At 45.1% G+C, this 18,288-nt stretch overlaps 1 protein-coding gene across 1 annotated transcript in view; it reads left to right on the top strand.

The window, feature by feature from the left end:
* Nucleotides 1–4,004: 4,004 nt before the first annotated feature.
* LOC141219299 (uncharacterized) overlaps nucleotides 4,005–18,288 on the top strand; it is a 63,851-nt gene continuing 49,567 nt past the window's right edge. Inside the window, exons 1-4 of the mRNA XM_073666067.1 lie at nucleotides 4,005–4,086; nucleotides 6,882–8,749; nucleotides 11,092–11,235; nucleotides 14,889–14,934. Coding sequence (XP_073522168.1) covers nucleotides 4,005–4,086; nucleotides 6,882–8,749; nucleotides 11,092–11,235; nucleotides 14,889–14,934 — 2,140 coding nt within the window. The remainder of the gene's footprint in view (nucleotides 4,087–6,881; nucleotides 8,750–11,091; nucleotides 11,236–14,888; nucleotides 14,935–18,288) is intronic.

Here is an 18,288-nt window from a genome sequence, read left to right as displayed (position 1 = left end):
ACTAGGTTGGACTCACTGGACGAAGCGAGCGAGGTATCAGGTACAGAGTATAGGAGAGTCTCTGTCCTTTCACCACCAGGTGGCACCCCAAAGGGTTCTGAACACAACTGGAGGTCCTCCGCCTGGTCGGAGGGGTGTAGAGACTCGGGAGTAACCTCTGCTTCGGAGTACACTAGGTTGGACTCACTGGACGAAGCGAGCGAGGTATCAGGTACAGAGTATAGGAGAGTCTCTGTCCTTTCGCTACCAGGTAGCACCCCGAAGGGTTCAGGAGACAACTGGAGATCCTCCGCCTGGTCGGAGGGGTGTAGAGACTCGGGGGTAACTACCACTTTGGGGTACCCATTGTCAGGCTCACAGGACGAAGCGGACAAAGTATTGAGTACCGGGTGTAGAGAAGTCTCTCTCCATTTGTCATCGAGAGGTATCCCGGAGGATTCTGGAGGCAACAGGGGATCCTCCGCCAGGTAGTAGAGGTGCACAGACTCTGAGGTAACCACAGCTTTGGAGCATCCTTGGACATGCACACCGGTTAAAGAGAGAGAAGCAACTGATGCCGGGTGCAGGAAGTTCTCCTGTGTGGAGTCTGGATGGGCAGAAGTCTCTTCGGGCAGGAGAACTGGTGCACTACACACGCACATTACCCATTGGGGTTTCTCCGGGATACAGGGAGATGAAGCTTCAGTAGGGACTTCAAGGTTGGGGTCAGGAGGTCTCAGGGAGGACAGACCCTGGCGTGACGGCTTGCCTCTAAGTCTAGCACGTCTGGACTGCCTCTTGAGGTTGAGAGAAGTATTCCGGAAAGCGTAGTCACCCTGTGAGGATTCTGGGTGGGCAGTAGTCTCATTGGGCTGGAGGACTATTGCGCTACCCACACACATTACCCATTGGGGCTGCTCCGGGATATTGGGAAGTGAAGCTTCAGCAGGAGCCTCCGGGTTAGGATCATCGAAGACCATTAGAAAGGCCACCAGGAAGGCCATTAGGTCCCGGAGGATCGGATCCTGTGTTTCATATAGGGGGTTGATCCATTCCAAGGCATCACCCGCCAGGTAAGACATCATAAAGGCCACTTTAGCCCAATCGGAAGGAAAATAAAGAGGGTAGGCCTTAAAGTGTAGCATGCATTGCTCCACAAATGCACGACACTGTCTTGGATCCCCATAGTAACGTGGCGGATCCGCAGGAACGAGAGCTGATAGATCCATCTGGACGGTGCTTAATTCGCCTGGAACTCAGCTAAGGGAAAAAAAATTTATTTATTTATTTTAATGCATGTATTCGCTGGAAAAACTTCTCAAAGAGCGAAGGCCGTGGGGCTCAACGGAAACCATGGCCTGAGCATGCTGTTATGCACACGCCCGGGCTAAGCGGCGTGTGCGTGTGATTGGTAGTGATTCCACTGGACCGTGCCGGAGAGTGAATGCCTGGAGGGGCGTGACTAAGTATTCACCCGATCCGACCAGGGTCGCACGACGGCATACGACGCCAGTGCACCAAGGAGGAACCGAGCAGAGGGACCAGGTGCTACTCCAGGACAGACCCCGGACACGGCTGTTGACCCACACAGGGGAATACAGGAACAGGCTGGTAGGCTGGCACACAGACTGGTATGCAGGCAGGCGGGTATGCAGGCAGGGGGGTAAAGGCAAGCACAGCTAGAGTGCAGACAGGGAGGCACTAGCAGGTAGGAACACAGGCGGGATAGGACCCAGTACACACCGGGACTCAGGAACAATACAGGCAGAGGGTTACAGGCAAGCACAGCTAGAGTGCAGACAGGGAGGCACTAGCAGGTAGGAACACAGGCGGGATAGGGCCCAGTACACACTGGGACTCAGGAACATTACAGGCAGAGGGGTACAGGCAGGGCAGGACAGGACTGCCGGAGCAGCGGGCAGAAGCAGGGCAGGACTGGACTGCCGGAGCAGCGGGCAGAAGCAGGGCAGGACAGGACTGCCGGAGCAGCGGGCAGAAGCAGGGCAGGACAGGACTCTGTTCACACGGAACAGACAGGAAGGGAAATACAGAGCCAGACACCCACAGGGTACTTGCAGTGAAGTAGCGAGTGGACCACAAACTCACAAACGGGAGTACAGAGACAACAGGCAGGAGTTAGGTACGAGTTCAGACTCTGCAGAAAAAGGAAGGGAACGGACATAGAGGCAAAACAGGTAAAGGATAGGAGAGAGTTCAGACTGGAACTGAGTGTACGGAGGAGACCGACACTGCAGCGGGATACAGGAGCGGGTCTGGGAATACTGCCCCCAGAGAGGCGGGACGAACAGGCAAGGAGCGTGTTCAGACAGGACAGACAAGATACAGGAGCGGGTCTAGGTAATCGGCCCCTAGAAGGCGGGAGGAACAGGCTAGGAGCGTGTTCAGACGGGACAGACAAGAGAACACAGAAAGGACTCAGTTCAGACACGGGAACTAATACCGCAAAGCAGGAGACATACAGGACTCAGTTCAGACACGGGAGCTGATACCGCAAAGCAGGAGACATACAGGACTCAGTTCAGACACGGGAACTAATACCGCAAAGCAGGAGACATACAGGACTCAGTTCAGACACGGGAACTAATACCGCAAAGCAGGAGACATACAGGAGTCAGTTCAGACACGGGAGCTGATACCGCAAAGCAGGAGACATACAGGACACAGTTCAGACACGGGAGCTGATACCGCAAAGCAGGAGACATACAGGACTAAGTTCAGACAGGCCTGGAAATACAGCCTCCAGGAAAGGCAGACAAGGAAACAAAGACGGGACCTGGCACCTTCAGAGTGCAAGCACACACTGAAGGAAACACTATGCTCAGGCAGGGATAGAAGGGAGCTGCTGAGCTATATACCAAGTGTCAGACAGCAATAGGCTGAGGACGCACAAGGGGCGTGACCCACAGCAGGTACAAAAAGCAGGAAGTGATCGGGCGCCGCCCTTAAGCAGCAGAGACAGACACAAACAGACAGCATGGAGGGAAGCCAGAGAGACATTCTGGACAGGAGATCAAGTGCGCTCTCTTGCACAGTGGGAGATGGACCACCATGCAAGGACGCCGCCAGGTATGTTACAACTCCCTTCCTTGTGTCCTCCATTTGCCTCCTGTAACAGTGAACCGATGGAGGAAACCTGGCAGGTCCTAATAATAAGGCGCTTACAGACAGTCTCCATACAGCCGGTCCCAGAGGTTTCCCGGCTTCCATCTTTTCACCACTGTACAGTGATCTGGACTTACAGCACAGACACCGGGGCGGCTCCACATAGTAGTGCTGGCTGGTAGAGCGAGCTGGCAGAAGAAGGTCGACATGTCAGATCAGACCTAAAGATGGCAGGTGCTAGACAATCAAGAAGCGGGACGAGGTCAGAATCAGGAAGCCGAGTAAGAATGGTCCTGTAGATGGAGGCCTAAGTCATCCCGGGGTATTATGGAAGCCAGACAAGGTTACCAAAAACAAACAGGAGCAATGAAAGCAGGTGCAGAATACATCTGTAACTGGTGACGCCCCGCAGACTGCTGGGAGATTAATAGGATGTGGCGCTGCCCCATAGGTCACAGCACAGGAAAGGCAGGGGAGGGTGGGGTAGACGTATTACTGCACTCCCCATACCACTGCACTGGCCGCCCTGGAAGCCGGGGGAAGGGACCACCGATCTGAGGGGGCAGCGGAGGGCAGAGGACCCCATAGGGGACTGTACAGGGAAATGTGTAGTGTTCAGTCCCGGGGTGGAGGGTCTCTGTAACTGCGGTAATACAACTAATCCAAGCCAATAACAATATATTTATTTCATTTTCTTTTAGGACTTTTCTACAATAAATACTTTGTTTCTTTTCAGACATTTTTGTGTTACCAAATCCTGGCGGCCATAAACCATAAGCGATGTATTTTTACATGGTGACAGTATTCCTCATTGTTCCCATATAATATACACAACGTCCTGATCAGTCTTTATTACACAAGAATAAGAGGAATAAACTTCATGAATTGTAAGAATAGACGAGATGGAAATAGGAAACTTTGTCCCCGGAGTCTCCACAGAAATCTGCGTATTTCTTATTCCGTCTCAGGATTCTCGGTTCCGGGGTAAAATCTCTATTCAATTAGGAAACATTGTTCTATCACTGAGATCGGAGGTGACGGCCGCTCCTGATAAGATTCTGTGTAGGGGGAGGGGAGAGGAGGGCGGGGCTAGAGGCCGAGCTCCTCCCATCTACATGGACTCTGACCAGCAGTGACCGTCCTCTCCTATCTCAGTAATGGGACGCGTACACCCGGCGTCAGAGGCTCAATGCAGTGAGGAGGAGAAGCCGCGCGCATGCGGTAGGTTTGTCATGTTCTCAAGCCCCCAAAGCCGTGATGACATGCTAAGTGGGGCGACTGCTCTGGGGTCACGAACGCCTCATCGACAAGTCAAAGGCCTCATTTACATATCATAAACTTTAGAAATACAATACTTTTTCTAAACATCTGTTTGTGTGTTTAATGTAATAGAGATGTTAGGCGGAGAGTTTATATCTGCAGACACAACTGCTGCGGGTTCTGGGGGCACAGGGAACGGACAGTTTCCCTTTAAACATAATTTTTAAGGACATATATTTAGTGTTTTGGGCAGGGGCGGATGTATCACATGTGCAGTAGGTTCAGCTGCATATAGACCAAGTAATGTAGGGAGGCTCCAGGGGATAAGGAGGATCCGTGGTGTAGGGAGGCTCCAGGGGATAAGGAGGATCCGTGGTGTAGGGAGGCTCCAGGGGGTAAGGAGGATCCATGGTGTAGGGAGGCTCCAGGGGATAAGGAGGCTCTGTGGTGTAGGGAGGCTCCAGGGGATAAGGAGGATCCGTGGTGTAGGGAGGCTCCAGGAGATAAGGAGGCTCTGTGGTGTATGGAGGCTCCAGGGGATAAGGAGGATCCGTGGTGTAGGGAGGCTCCAGGAGATAAGGAGGCTCTGTGGTGTAGGGAGGCTCCAGGGGATAAGGAGGCTCTGTGGTGTAGGGAGGCTCCAGGAGATAAGGAGGCTCTGTGGTGTAGGGAGGCTCCAGGGGATAAGAAGGATCCGTGGTGTAGGGAGGCTCCAGGGGATAAGGAGGATCCATGGTGTAGGTAGGCTCCAGGGGATAAGGAGGATCCATGGTGTAGGAAGGCTCCAGGGAATAAGGAGGTTCCATGGTGTAGGGAGGCTCCAGGGGATAAGGAGGATCCATGGTGTAGGGAGGCTCCAGGGGATATGGAGGATCCGTGGTGTAGGGAGGCTCCAGGGGATAAGGAGGATCCATGGTGTAGGGAGGCTCCAGGGAATAAGGAGGATCCATGGTGTAGGGAGACTCCAGGGGATAAGGAGGATCCATGGTGTAGGGAGGCTCCAGGGGATAAGGAGGATCCGTGGTGTAGGGAGGCCCCAGGTAATAAGGAGGATCCGTGGTGTAGGGAGGCTCCAGGGGATAAGCAGGCTCTGTGGTGTAGGGAGGCTCCAGGGGATAAGCAGGCTCTGTGGTGTAGGGAGGCTCCAGGGGATATGCAGGCTCTGTGGTGTAGGGAGGCTCCAGGGGATAAGGATGATCCGTGGTGTAGGGAGGCTCCAGGGGATGATGAGGATTCATGGTGTAGGGAGACTCCAGGGGATGATGAGGATCCGTGGTGTAGGGAGGCTCCAGGGGATAAGGAGGCTCCGTGGTGTAGGGAGGCTCCAGGGGATAAGGAGGATCCGTGGTATAGGGAGGCTCCAGGGGATAAGGAGGATCCATGGTGTAGGGAGGCTCCAGGGGATAAGCAGACTCTGTGGTGTAGGGAGGCTCCAGGGGATAAGGAGGATCCGTGATGTAGGGAGGCTCCAGGGGATAAGAAGGATGCGTGGTGTAGGGAGGCTCCAGGGGATAAGAAGGATCCGTGGTGTAGGGTGGTTAATGGAATAAGGAGGCTCCAGAGGGGACATGGAGGCCCATTTGCACTACAGGTTGCTCACATGCTGGAATCGTTCCACTTTCTACCACTGTAGATTTTTCTTCTCAGACATTGGGAGAAGGACTCCCCTGGGTCCGGTAATTAGGATTTAACCCTGTAATATTATTTCGGTGCTATTTCATTCTTCTAAGGGTTCGTATCATGTCCTTAGTAGGGTTGAGCAAGTATGTTCTGTCCGAGAGTGCTCGGGCTGAGCTCCGAGTATTTACAGCTGCTCGGTGATAATGTTAAATCGCTCCCGGGTGCATGATTTGCAACTGTTTGACAGTTTTATTACATGTGAGGAATGTGTAAGAACTAGACATTCCTCACATGTAATAAAGCTGTCAAACAGTCGCAAATCATGCACATGGGAGGGATTCAACCTTATCACTGAGCAGCTATAAATACTCGGTACTCGGTGCTCGGCCCGAGCATACTCAGCGAGAGGGTTAATAGAACATACTTGCTCAACACTAGTCCTTAGGCATACTGTGGACATGATTACGGTGGCCACCTTTATGAGGTCCACCTTTCTGATTAGTCAATCTCATTTGCATACGGTAATGTAAGATTAAAACTCAATTTTTAATTGCGTGGACACTTTTCTACACTGAGGGCATGATGGGAAGCTTGAGAGAGTGAAATGGCACTGGTGGTACATTAAGGGGGTAAATCCTGATGACAGGTTCCCTTTAAGAACTGTCTATTTGCTGTCTAATCTCTGGTACCCCTGACTTGTGCCAATGTCACCAGATTATAAGTGTCATTCACTTTACCCGTCATTGTGTTAATGTTATGGCATGTAGTTGTCTTCCTTATTACCGGTACTTTCACTGACGAGGGTCTTTATTGTGAGATCCAGAAAATACATTTAGAATAGAAATCCCTTTTGTGTTGTAGATTAGATGTGATTTTTTTTCTATCTTTCATCCCTACAGGAAATCCTTGTGGGAATAACGGTTCATCACTAAATTGTAAAAAAGAAGATATCTGGAAGCACTCTAATGGAGGAAACCTCATCACCCTTCCTGCACCTCCTGGACTTCACAGCACTTCACCTTCTTATAATCCTCCTGATCATGAGGAATCATTTCCTGAGCAATCTCGCATTATTACCACAATTCCAGGTGACACAGTGGATACAAGATTTCAGTGTGACAAGCAATTTACTAAATGCTCAGCTCAGACACAAAGAAAACACAAAGGAGAAAAGCCATACTCCTGTTCAGAATGTGGGAAATGCTTTACAAATCAAACAAAATTTGTTATACATCAGAGAAGTCACACAGGAGAGAAGCCATATTCATGTTCAGAATGTGGGAAATGCTTTACAGATAAAGGGAATCTTATTAGACATCAGAGAATTCACACAGGAGAGAAGCCATATTCATGTTCAGAATGTGGGAAATGCTTTACCGATAAAGGGAATCTTGTTAAACATCAGAGAATTCACACAGGAGAGAAGCCGTATTCATGTTCAGAATGTGGGAAATGCTTTACATGTAAATCAAGATTTATTATACATCAGAGAATTCACACAGGAGAAAAACCATTTTCATGTTCAGTATGTGGGAAATGCTTTACAGATAAAGGGACTCTTATTAGACATCAGAAAACTCACACAGGAGAGAAGCCATATTCCTGTTCAGAATGTGGGAAATGCTTTACATATAAATCAAAATGTGTTATACATGAGAGAATTCACACAGGAGAAAAGACATTTTCATGTTCGGAATGTGGGAAGGTCTTCATAGGTAAATTAAGTCTTGTGATGCATAAGAGAAGTCACACTTTGGAGAAGCTGTATTCATGTTCAGAATGTGGGAAATGCTTTACATATAAATCAAGATTTATTATACATCAGAGAATTCACACAGGAGAAAAACCATTTTCGTGTTCAGTATGTGGGAAATGCTTTACAGATAAAAGGACTCTTATTAGACATCAGAAAACTCACACAGGAGAGAAGCCATATTCCTGTTCAGAATGTGGGAAATGCTTTACATATAAATCAAAATGTGTTATACATGAGAGAATTCACATAGGAGAAAAGCCATTTTCATGTTCGGAATGTGGGAAGGCCTTCACAAGTAAATTAAGTCTTGTGATGCATGAGAGAATTCACACTGGGGAGAAGCTGTATTCATGTTCAGAATGTGGGAAATGCTTTCCAACTAAATCAAGATTTATTATACATCAGAGAATTCACACAGGAGAAAAACCATTTTCATGTTCACTATGTGGGAAATGCTTTATTGATAAAAAGACTCTTATTAGACATCAGAAAACTCACACAGGAGAGAAGCCGTATTCATGTTCAGAATGTGGGAAATGCTTTCCAGCTAAATCAAGATTTATTATACATCAGAGAATTCACACAGGAGAGAAGCCATTTTCATGTTCAGTATGTGGGAAATGCTTTATTGATAAAAAGACTCTTATTAGACATCAGAAAACTCACACAGGAGAGAAGCCATATTCCTGTTCAGAATGTGGGAAATGCTTTACAGAGAAATCAAAATGTGTTAGACATGAGAGAATTCACACAGGAGAAAAGCCATTTTCATGTTTGGAATGTGGGAAATGCTTTACAGATAAAGGGACTCTTATTAAACATCAGAAAATTCACACAGGAGAAAAGCCATTTTCATGTTTGGAATGTGGGAAGGCCTTCACAGGTAAATTAAGTCTTGTGATGCACGAGAGAAGTCACACTGGGGAGAAGCCGTATTCATGTTCACTATGTGGGAAATCTTTTGTAAAGAAATCGTATCTTGTTAGACATGAGAGAAGTCATACAGGAAAGAAACTGTAATCATGTACACTGTGTGTTTTAAAATTTTTAATAAAATTGCTCAGAATAATGAGTACACCCCCTTTGATAAGTAAGATTGTCATTAATCTCACTGAATACCAGAACAATTTCTAAAATTTTCCTTTCCCCCATGACCAGCGCCACACGAGAGAGGGAATTCACCCAATAAGGACAGGAAGCGTACTGAATAAGAGGGCTGCACCTCTACCCCGCATCATTTTGGTTTTCTGTCCATGAGGGAACCTGAAGCTGAAGAATCAGGAGAGGAAAGTTAAAGGAGAAACTTACCCAGGCCTTGCCTGGAAGAAAGGCTCCTTGGCTATAGTGCCGGTGTCAGGTCCTGGAAGCGCCACCGCTGGTCACTTGAGGGCTCATGTAGATGCGAGCACCGAAGTCCTTTTTGAAGCCTGCTGGCTCCAACAATGTCCCAGGCTTGCGCATGTGCAGGACGCCCTGGGATTGGTGTGCCCTGATGAAGAGCATGCCGGAGACTTCTGACCTGAAGTGTTGGATTTCACTTCCAGGGGGTCTGGAGAAGGCATGCACAAGGGTGTGGGGGAGTTGCTATGGCTGGTCCCTCTTTTAAAATCACGCCTGACTGCCAAAAGAGTGGGTTTGCTCTGGCTCTCCTTCCCCACGTGATATGGAGGAACGGCAGTGCCAGGATCAGAGTTCACACAGCAATGGCAGTCTCATGAGTTGCAGAAGTGACAGTACCACCAACCATGAATAATGGTGTGATTTGATCCAGCCTCTGAGTCTGGTACCCTTATTAAACTCCAGAATGCTGACTGATGTTTGTGAAATTTCACCATGGTAATTAAGTCCCTTTTTCTTGTCTCTAATTACTTGGAACGGCTTAAGAAATGTGGCACAAAAGAATAAGTAGTGAACCCTTTGTAGGGATAAGTTACCTGACTTGTGGCAGAAAAGACTGTGCAGATTGTATACAGAAAACCACATGTGAAGAATCCACTAACTTCATGGATTTGAGATCAGTGATCAGGGCACAAGTTAAGAATTCCCTTGAGACCCTTATTCATAAAAAAAGGAATAGAAAGGGAAGGAAAGGGTCCAAAAAACTATCACCTGATTTAGATGAATCTATAAAGTCGGAAGGTGAATGTGGATTGGATTCTTGTTCCTTTTCATTCTTTAATGGCGATACAGGGGGTAGGCCATGCTTTCCTATAAAAGTCGCAGATAGGTTGATTAAGGCTGTGAGAGCTACCATGGGCATCTCGGATCCTAAGACCCCCAAATCCATACAAGAGTTCATGTTTTGTGGATTAGAGCAAAAAAAAAGAGGCGCATATTTCTAATTAATGAAAAGATTCAGGCTCTCATTAAGAGAAAAAAATGAAGAGAAAGGGTTCACTACCATCATCTTCTAAGAGAAGATGCCAAAACAAGACTCATGGAATAAGATCCCAAAGATAGACGTAGCAGTGGCCAATTCATCCAGAAAATCTACCTTGCCTTTTGAGGATGTGGGTATTCTGAAAGACCATCTGGATAGAAAGGCAGATGGTTACTTAAGACACACCTGGAGTCCTCGGTGGGTGCCCTGAAGCCAGCGGTCTCTACGACCTGTACAGCCAGATCTATGATTATCTGGTTGCAACAACTAGAAGGTCAACTGAAGGATAATGTCCCAAAGGAAAAGATCCTGGCTGATGCAGGGAGCAGCAGCTTTTATTGCAGATGCCTCAACAGACTCAGTGAGGCTGGCAGCCAGGTTAGCGGGCCTCTTTATTGCCACTCGTAGGGCGCTATCGGTAAAAAGTTGGCCTGGGGATGTCCAGTCAAAGACCAAACTGTGTTCAATCCCATGTGATGGGGCTTTCTTTTTGGTCAAGTTTTGGATGACATCTTGGACAAAGCTGGAGATAAAAAGAAAGGATTCCCCAGTTTGTCTATCCCAGAATACAGGAGTACCTTTTGGAATAGAAGATAAGGCCGGAAAAGACCTTCTAGGGATCAGGGAAATAGGAAGTCAGAAGACTAAAAAAAAGGTTTCATGTTTGGGGGGCCGCCTTCAGGGGGAAGGAAGTCTTCCCAGTGATGTCATTCCCCCGGAAGGAGGAATGCTTTCCCTCTTCCTCCATGCGTACGAATAAAATTCATCCCATGTCTGGATTCTAGGGATAGTGGAAGCAGACCTAAAATTGGAATTCCAGACTATCCTTCCACCCCTGCGAACCGTCATGGTGACACCTCTCCGAAGGTCTTCCAAGCAATAGTTAGTCCTGGAGGCAGAGTTTTTGGTCCTCTTGGAGGTACCCATAGAAGAATAAGGAAAGGGATTATATTCCCCCCTTTTCTTGATAAAGAAGCTGGATGGCACTTTCAGAACTATAGTAAATTTGAGAGGTCTGAACAGATTTCTGGTGTATCAACCCTTCAAGATGAAGTCAAAACAATCGGCTGTAAAACTTCTGTTTCTAGGTTGCTACATCGTGAGGACCTGCGCCGCGGTAAGCTGACTGTGACACGGGTGCCATGTGATGCCGACGCCACCCCGCCTATCATGACGCGGTATGCGTCATCAAAGGTCCACAAACCTATCAATCAGACTATGGACATCCGTTTTTTTACACACGTGGTGATTGGCGTGGGCACATTTAAAAGGGATCACATTGACACTGACACATACCCCCTGACGAAGGTTCACCGAAACGCGCGTTGGGGTGGATGTACACCACCCAGCCGTTGGTACGCTCCTGGCTTCCTGTACCCAAGGTAGCTATGTATTTTATCTGCATACGGAATCATGACTTATAAACTACCCTAGATGGATGGGAATATTAGAGCAGTGTTATGGATTTGAGCATATTTATTTAATCATCGATAATATTGTCAGGCCATAAGGGCTGGCTGTGTGATATGTCCGTTCTCTTTTCTGTACATGGTCATTGGTGTTTACTACTCCTTTTGTAATCTAATTGACTTTTAACTAAGATATATTCAGTAAAGATTTATATATTTTTTTACATCTAAGTAATGTTTATGGGCTTTATGTCGCTATTTTTACCTTGGTCATTTTTCTCAGTTGTTTTTGCGATGCCCTCTCGTTAATCGTCCATGAGTCTCCCCGTTGTGGTGGTGTATTAGCTGCGTGATTATGCGGACTCTTCTGTGGTATGTCTTAATGAGAAAAGATGCATACTACCATGTTTCAATCCATTCAGAAGCTGAAAAATTCCCGAGAGTGGCCCTATCCATAAACTAGAGAATCAGACATTTTCAGTTCAGGGCCGCGGCCTTTTGGTCTGTCCATGGCTCCAAGAGTATTTACAAAGATCATAGTGGAGATGACAGCGAATCTTTGTGAACAGAACACCCTAATAATTCCATACTTAGACTATTTCCTGATGGTAGGCAGATCACTAGAACTCTGCATACAGAGATGGTGGATCGGCACTCCGTTAGCGTGGTGCACGTGGAGTAGAATATGCAGAAAGGAAGTAATTCCCGGCACTCACGTATGAATAATTGCTCACTAGATCGCTCACTCAGCTGCACACGGAGGTAGACACAGGTACGCTTTCTTTATATCTCTTGTTGGTTTATTAGAATGTGGCATAAACCAACATTGAGTCAATGAAAATAAAACAGCCCTTTGGGCAAAACGGGAAAACAAAAAAATAAAATGGTCACGCAAAACACAGTCCTTGTGTTAGCAGGGGTCCACCTGCTCAGAGTCTAGCAACTCCACAAGGTTCAGGTCAGCTCAACACAAACATGTCTGGAGTTTGCCTCCCCAGACCTACTGAACAAGTAATGCCTCAGCAGACCTTGTATTTAGACCCCAGACCGCACCTTCAGGTGGAGATATGGAGAACAACCTCCCGCCCGCTCTATGGTTGTTCTTATAAAGACATACATTTTACAAGTGGCGACTTAACCCTTCTCAGCAAATAATATGCTGAAGGAAACTTAACGACTTTATTTCACTAAAGCTAATGGCCTCAGGAAAACATATCTCCCCTCCAGCACTTTACCAGTGACTTTGTCACATCTTTTATTTCATTGCCAATTCCAGTGGACATTTCAGCCCGTCCCAGGCTTTTTTCAGCAATGCAGTCATCATACAATCACTAGTTTATAAAGGATTACACCTCAGAAGTGACATCAGATGTAAAACAAAAAAACACCTACCCGATATAATTCTTCATGCATGAATCCCGTATAACATAATTTATTTTTTATTTTATGTATTTTTTGAATTATTATATTATTCACGGCTACATAGACATTATTGCATTAAATATAATTAATCAAAGCTATATTGAGGAATCATATGCTATACAGAAAGTTTATTCCTTAGAATATTATAGTGTATCAAATCTATTCTATTAGTTATTTTTAAATTAATCCTCTATTAGATTTATTTCTATTCAATTTACTAATATGAAGTTGAAACATGATTATCTCATTATATTATTATTATTATTATATCATACGTAAATTATCTTATGAAAATAACTTCCACTTGGACTGTGTCGAGTATCATCATTGAAATTACATCAAGTAGGGATTCATCAATATTAAATCAGCGCAACAATGTTGTCTAAAACAAAGAAATACCGTATTTTTCGGACTATAAGATGCACCTAGGTTTTAGAGGAAGAAAATAGAAAAAAAAATGTAAGCAAAAAATGTGGTCATGATGCCCTGTTAAGGGGGAGGGGGTCTGCTGCTAACACTGTTATAGGGGTAATGTCCCCCAATTCTGTTAATATTCCCCATCCTGGTCTGTATGGCCCCCTCCTTCCTGTTATACGTGGCCCTCATCACCATCCTGATATGCATGGCACCCCTCATCCCCATCCTGGTCTGCATGGCACCCCAATCCCCCATCTTTGTATACATGGCACCCCAATCTCCTATCCTGGTATGCATGGCACCCCTTGATCCCCATCCTGATATGCTAGGCACACCTCATCCTGGTAGGCATGGCACCCCTCATCCTGGTATGCATGGTTCCCCTCATCTTGGTATGCATGGCACCCCTCATCCCTCTTCTTGGTATTCATGACACCCCTCATCCTGGTATGCATGGCACCCCTCATCCTGGTATGCATGGCACCCCTCATCCTGGTATGCATGGCACCCCTCATCCTAGTATACAAGGCCATCCCCTGATCCCCATCATACTGCACACACAAAAATAAACAATTATAATCACCTCCTCTCTCCTCCAGCGCTACGTCCCACTCTGCTGTCGACACTCACTATGAAAGGCGCGCATGGCGTCCCTGCCATGCGCCCTCACAGTGTGAGATGCTGTTCTGAAATAGTTACTGCTCCCTGCGCCAGAACTGTGTGTGTGTGGAGCAGTGACCATTAACTCACACAGTACCTGCAGCACAGCTCCTGCTGCGGACGGCAGTCTTTGTGCCCACTATTAAAGACCATGAATATTCACTACAACCCATGGGAGAGGATTGTAGTGAATATTCATGGTCTTTAATAGCGGGAACATAAACCGAACAGCGGCAGCCGGAGCCGCACTGCGGCTACAGTGTGCGCGTTTTTGAGGAAAATGAATCATTGTTCTCCACGCCCATGGGCGTGCGGAGCAGTGAATATTCATTTTCTTTAGCAGCGGGCACAGTGTAGGCTGCAGCAGGCGGCTCCTGCCTCTTGTGCCCCGCCGCCGCTCCCCTCACCACCCACAGCCATAGGTATATAGTACGGGGCACAGTTCGGACTATAAAAATTTTGGAGGAAAAAAGTGCGTCTTATAGTCCGAAAAAATACGGTATATTTTTTAATCACAAACAAATTTAAGGTAAAAATAAAAGATAAAATTGAATATATTGCGACTCATTTCATAACCTTTATTAATACATTCGGGGATAACGTTTTTACATTATGTATCCAATACGCCTCACTTCGGAGGAGCATTGTCTTTATATTACCACCCCTCCTAGGAATTATAGGAATTATCACCTGTTCCAGCTCTTGGTATTTTAATTGTGCGATAATATGTGTTTTTTTTTCCCTGAAAATGTGGTGGAAGAGGTAATGGCAATACCAATAAAGGTAATATCTCCGCACCTTATTGTGGATTTGTGCTTATTAATCTTTGTACCAACTGATTGCGTGGTTTCTCCACTATAAGCTAAACCACAGGGACATTTTATCATATAAATCACGTTATTGGAGAGGTAAGTAAAAAAACTTTTCTTTTTCGTGGTTTTCCAGTTTGAGAGTCATAAAAAAAAAAATTCTCCTTTAGCAACATTATTACATTGGAAACATCCCAAACATGGATATGTACCGTTTTTTTCTACTAGAAATAAAGGTTTGTTTAGATTCTCTCTTTTCACTACCTAGGTCCGCACGCACTAATTTATCTTTAATATTAGTCAACTTTTTGTTACAAATCAATGGGAGATTCTCAAACTGTGATATCTGAGGATACGCATGATGTCAGATATGCCGATGTTTTTTAACAATATGAGCAACTTTTAAATTGATTGGATGATAATCCCTGACAAAAGGTATCCTGTGTGATAATGCACTTCTAGATCTTTTATTAGACAGAGAATCCTCTTTAACTTTCTCTAACAGGTGGCGTGGATAACCTCTCGCCATAAAATCATGTCGCATTTCAGTAAGTTTCTGTTCTCAAAGAGATGGTTCGGACACAATTCTGCGTATCCTTTGTAACTGTGATTTAGGGATAGCCCTCTTAAGAGAATAAGAGTGCGCACTTTCAAAGTATAAAACACTATTTTTGTCCGTATTTTTTTTTCTATATAAATCTGTATCCAGACTATTATAATTTTTAATAATTGATGTATCTAAAAAAATTTAATTCTGCGCAAATCGTTTGTCGTGGTAAATTTTAATTCATCCCAAATATTATTCAGATATTTTTCAAAATCTTGCATTGCCTCTAGTGTGGCCCCTCCCATATGCAAATGACATCGTCAATATATCTATACCACGTTTTCACGTGTGTTTGAAATAAAGTATGTTTGTATATAAATCGTTCTTCAAAGAATGCCATATATGCATTAGCATATGGGGGGGCCACATTAGCACCCATCGCCAAACCCCTCCGTTGACAATAGAAAGTGTCTTGAAAGAGAAAATAGTTCTCATTGAGGACTAGAGTAAAAAAACGATAATGCAATCAATTTGGAAGTGTGTAAATTCATTTAAATTCAAAATCCAATGGATCGCCTCAAGTCCCTTGTGATGTTCTCTAGAAGTGTATAAATTAGCTCCATCAATGGTAACTAATATAGTATCATCTCCACTATCATCAATCATTTTAATTTTTGTCAAAAAAATCTTTAGTATCCAGAAGAAATGCTTTTGGGTTTTTTTTGATTAAAAGTGTGAGGAGGATCCTACCAACATGATTGATAACGGGGATAATACCGAGTTAGTTGATGCCACAATTGGCCTTGCCCGGAGGATCAATTAAGGTTGTATGCACCTTTGGCAGTATATAAAATACAGGTGTAAGGGGATCCGTCTTCACCAAAAACTCCGCTAATTTATCATCAATAATACCCAGGTTTTTATATTTATCAATCATGTTGGAAATTTTCCTCTGAATTTTGGGCAAGGGATCATGGCTCAGTGGTACATAGGTCGTCTGATCTGACAATTGTCGCAGGATTTCTTTTTTTTATATTTGTAATGATCCATTACCACCACTGAACCACCCTTGGCTGCCGGTTTAATTTCGATCGAATCGTCATGCCTTAAAGAAGTCAATGCTTGTCTCTTTCTAAAACCCAAATTCATTCTTGGATAAGGACCACTTTGTCTATCTGCATACGTGAATTTTGGGTGGAGAGAAAAAGCTTCTTTGTCTTAATCCCAGTTCAGATGCAGTAAATCATTTCAACTGTAATACAGGTAAAGTGCGCGCAGGTGTAATCACATTTGAAAAATACGTTTTAATCTGACATTACGGAGAAACTTAATGTCCAAATCAAGTTGAAATGTATTAAGTTTGGACATAACAACAAATGAAAGTCCTTTCTGCAATACTTGCATCTGAATTGCAAAAAAAGTTTTTGATGAAAAGTTTATAACAAGGGACTCCTCTCTACCGAGATCTTGTTTGCATCGCAGGTGTAGCTGTGTCGGTGATGGCGACCTGCTCTCCTCCTCTTCTTGTGATGTTCTGCTTCTTTGTTCGCGAGGAAAAAGGACGTGGATTCCTCCAGGATCCTAAGAACTCGCTGCTAGAATCAGATGAATAAAAATCATTCCTAAAACATTGTCTGGGATTTCTAATCCTATTGGAAGTTTGCTCTCGCCATCTATAAACTTTATTATTTAGATAGTCTTCAGTGTCACGAGTAAATTTCCTTCTTTTTCTCTCTTGTAAATCCTTTCAATGAATATCCAGAACAGAATTACAAAGATTCCTTCACAATGGAAAGTTCATCAGATTTCAAACAGGAGGTTAATTGCTCTTCAATATTAGCACTCTGAACTTTAAGGTCAGCGATGGCTTTATGCAATCTGCAATTGTTAGTAACATCAAATCCATAGAGCATTTATTAAGCACTTGCTCAAAATCATCGCAGAATATATTATCTTCTGAAAACAGCGTCGAGCGTAGGTTAAACCCTTAAGTCCTGCTGTATTTTCTTTTCTCGATAATATTCTACAAGTGTTTCAGCATGCAACTCGTATGAAATCAACCTCTTAGTTTCCCCTCTCAAAGTCCCGTCTTTTGAACTCACTTGTTGGGATTGTCAGGAAATCTGTTGATATTGTGGATTGCGCCATAATTCTAGCGGCTTCTTCCTAATTGAAAATCCGGCTTGTTGCAGCGATGGTGAAAAATGTGTGCTCGTATCCCAATATGAATACAGGGATGGTGGATCGGTGGTGGTGGTGCACGTGGAGTAGAATATGCAGAAAGGAAGTAATTCCCGGCACTCACGTGTTCAGTGAATAATTGCTCTTTTATTTCATTGCCAATTCCAAAGGATGTTTCAGCCTGTCCCAGGCTTTTTTCAACAATGCACTCATCATACAATCACTAGTTTATATTAAACTAGATTAGATTAGATAAGTCGCATTATTATTATTATTTATTATTATAGCACCATTAATTCCATGGTGCTTTACATGTTTAAAAGGGGTATACATAGCAAACAACAAGTACAATAATTTGAAGAAAAACAAGTCAGCGACTGGTACAGGAGGAGAGAGGACCCTGCCCGCGAGGGCTCACAATCTACAAGGGATGGGTGAGGATACAGTAGGTGAGGGTAGAGCTGATCGTGCAGCAGTGTGGTGGAGCGGTGGTTACTGCAGGTTGTAGTCTTGTCGGAACAGGTAGGTCTTCAGGCTCCTTTTGAAGGTTTCCACGGTCGACGAGAGTCTGATGTGTTGGGGTAGAGAGTTCCAGAGTAGGGGGGATGCACGGGAGAAATCTTGTATGCGATTGTGGGAAGAGGAGATAAGAGGAAAGTAGAGAAGGAGATCTTGTGAGGATCAGAGGTTGCGTGCAGGTATGTACCGGGAGACTAGGTCACAGA

Source organism: Phyllobates terribilis, unplaced genomic scaffold (assembly GCF_046119375.1).
Source record: "Phyllobates terribilis strain yellow unplaced genomic scaffold, ASM4611937v1 Scaffold_259__1_contigs__length_2703414, whole genome shotgun sequence".
NCBI classification, from domain to species: Eukaryota; Metazoa; Chordata; class Amphibia; order Anura; family Dendrobatidae; genus Phyllobates; species Phyllobates terribilis.
Note: the sequence above shows the minus strand (reverse complement) of the source record. Positions and strands in the feature narration are given on the sequence as shown.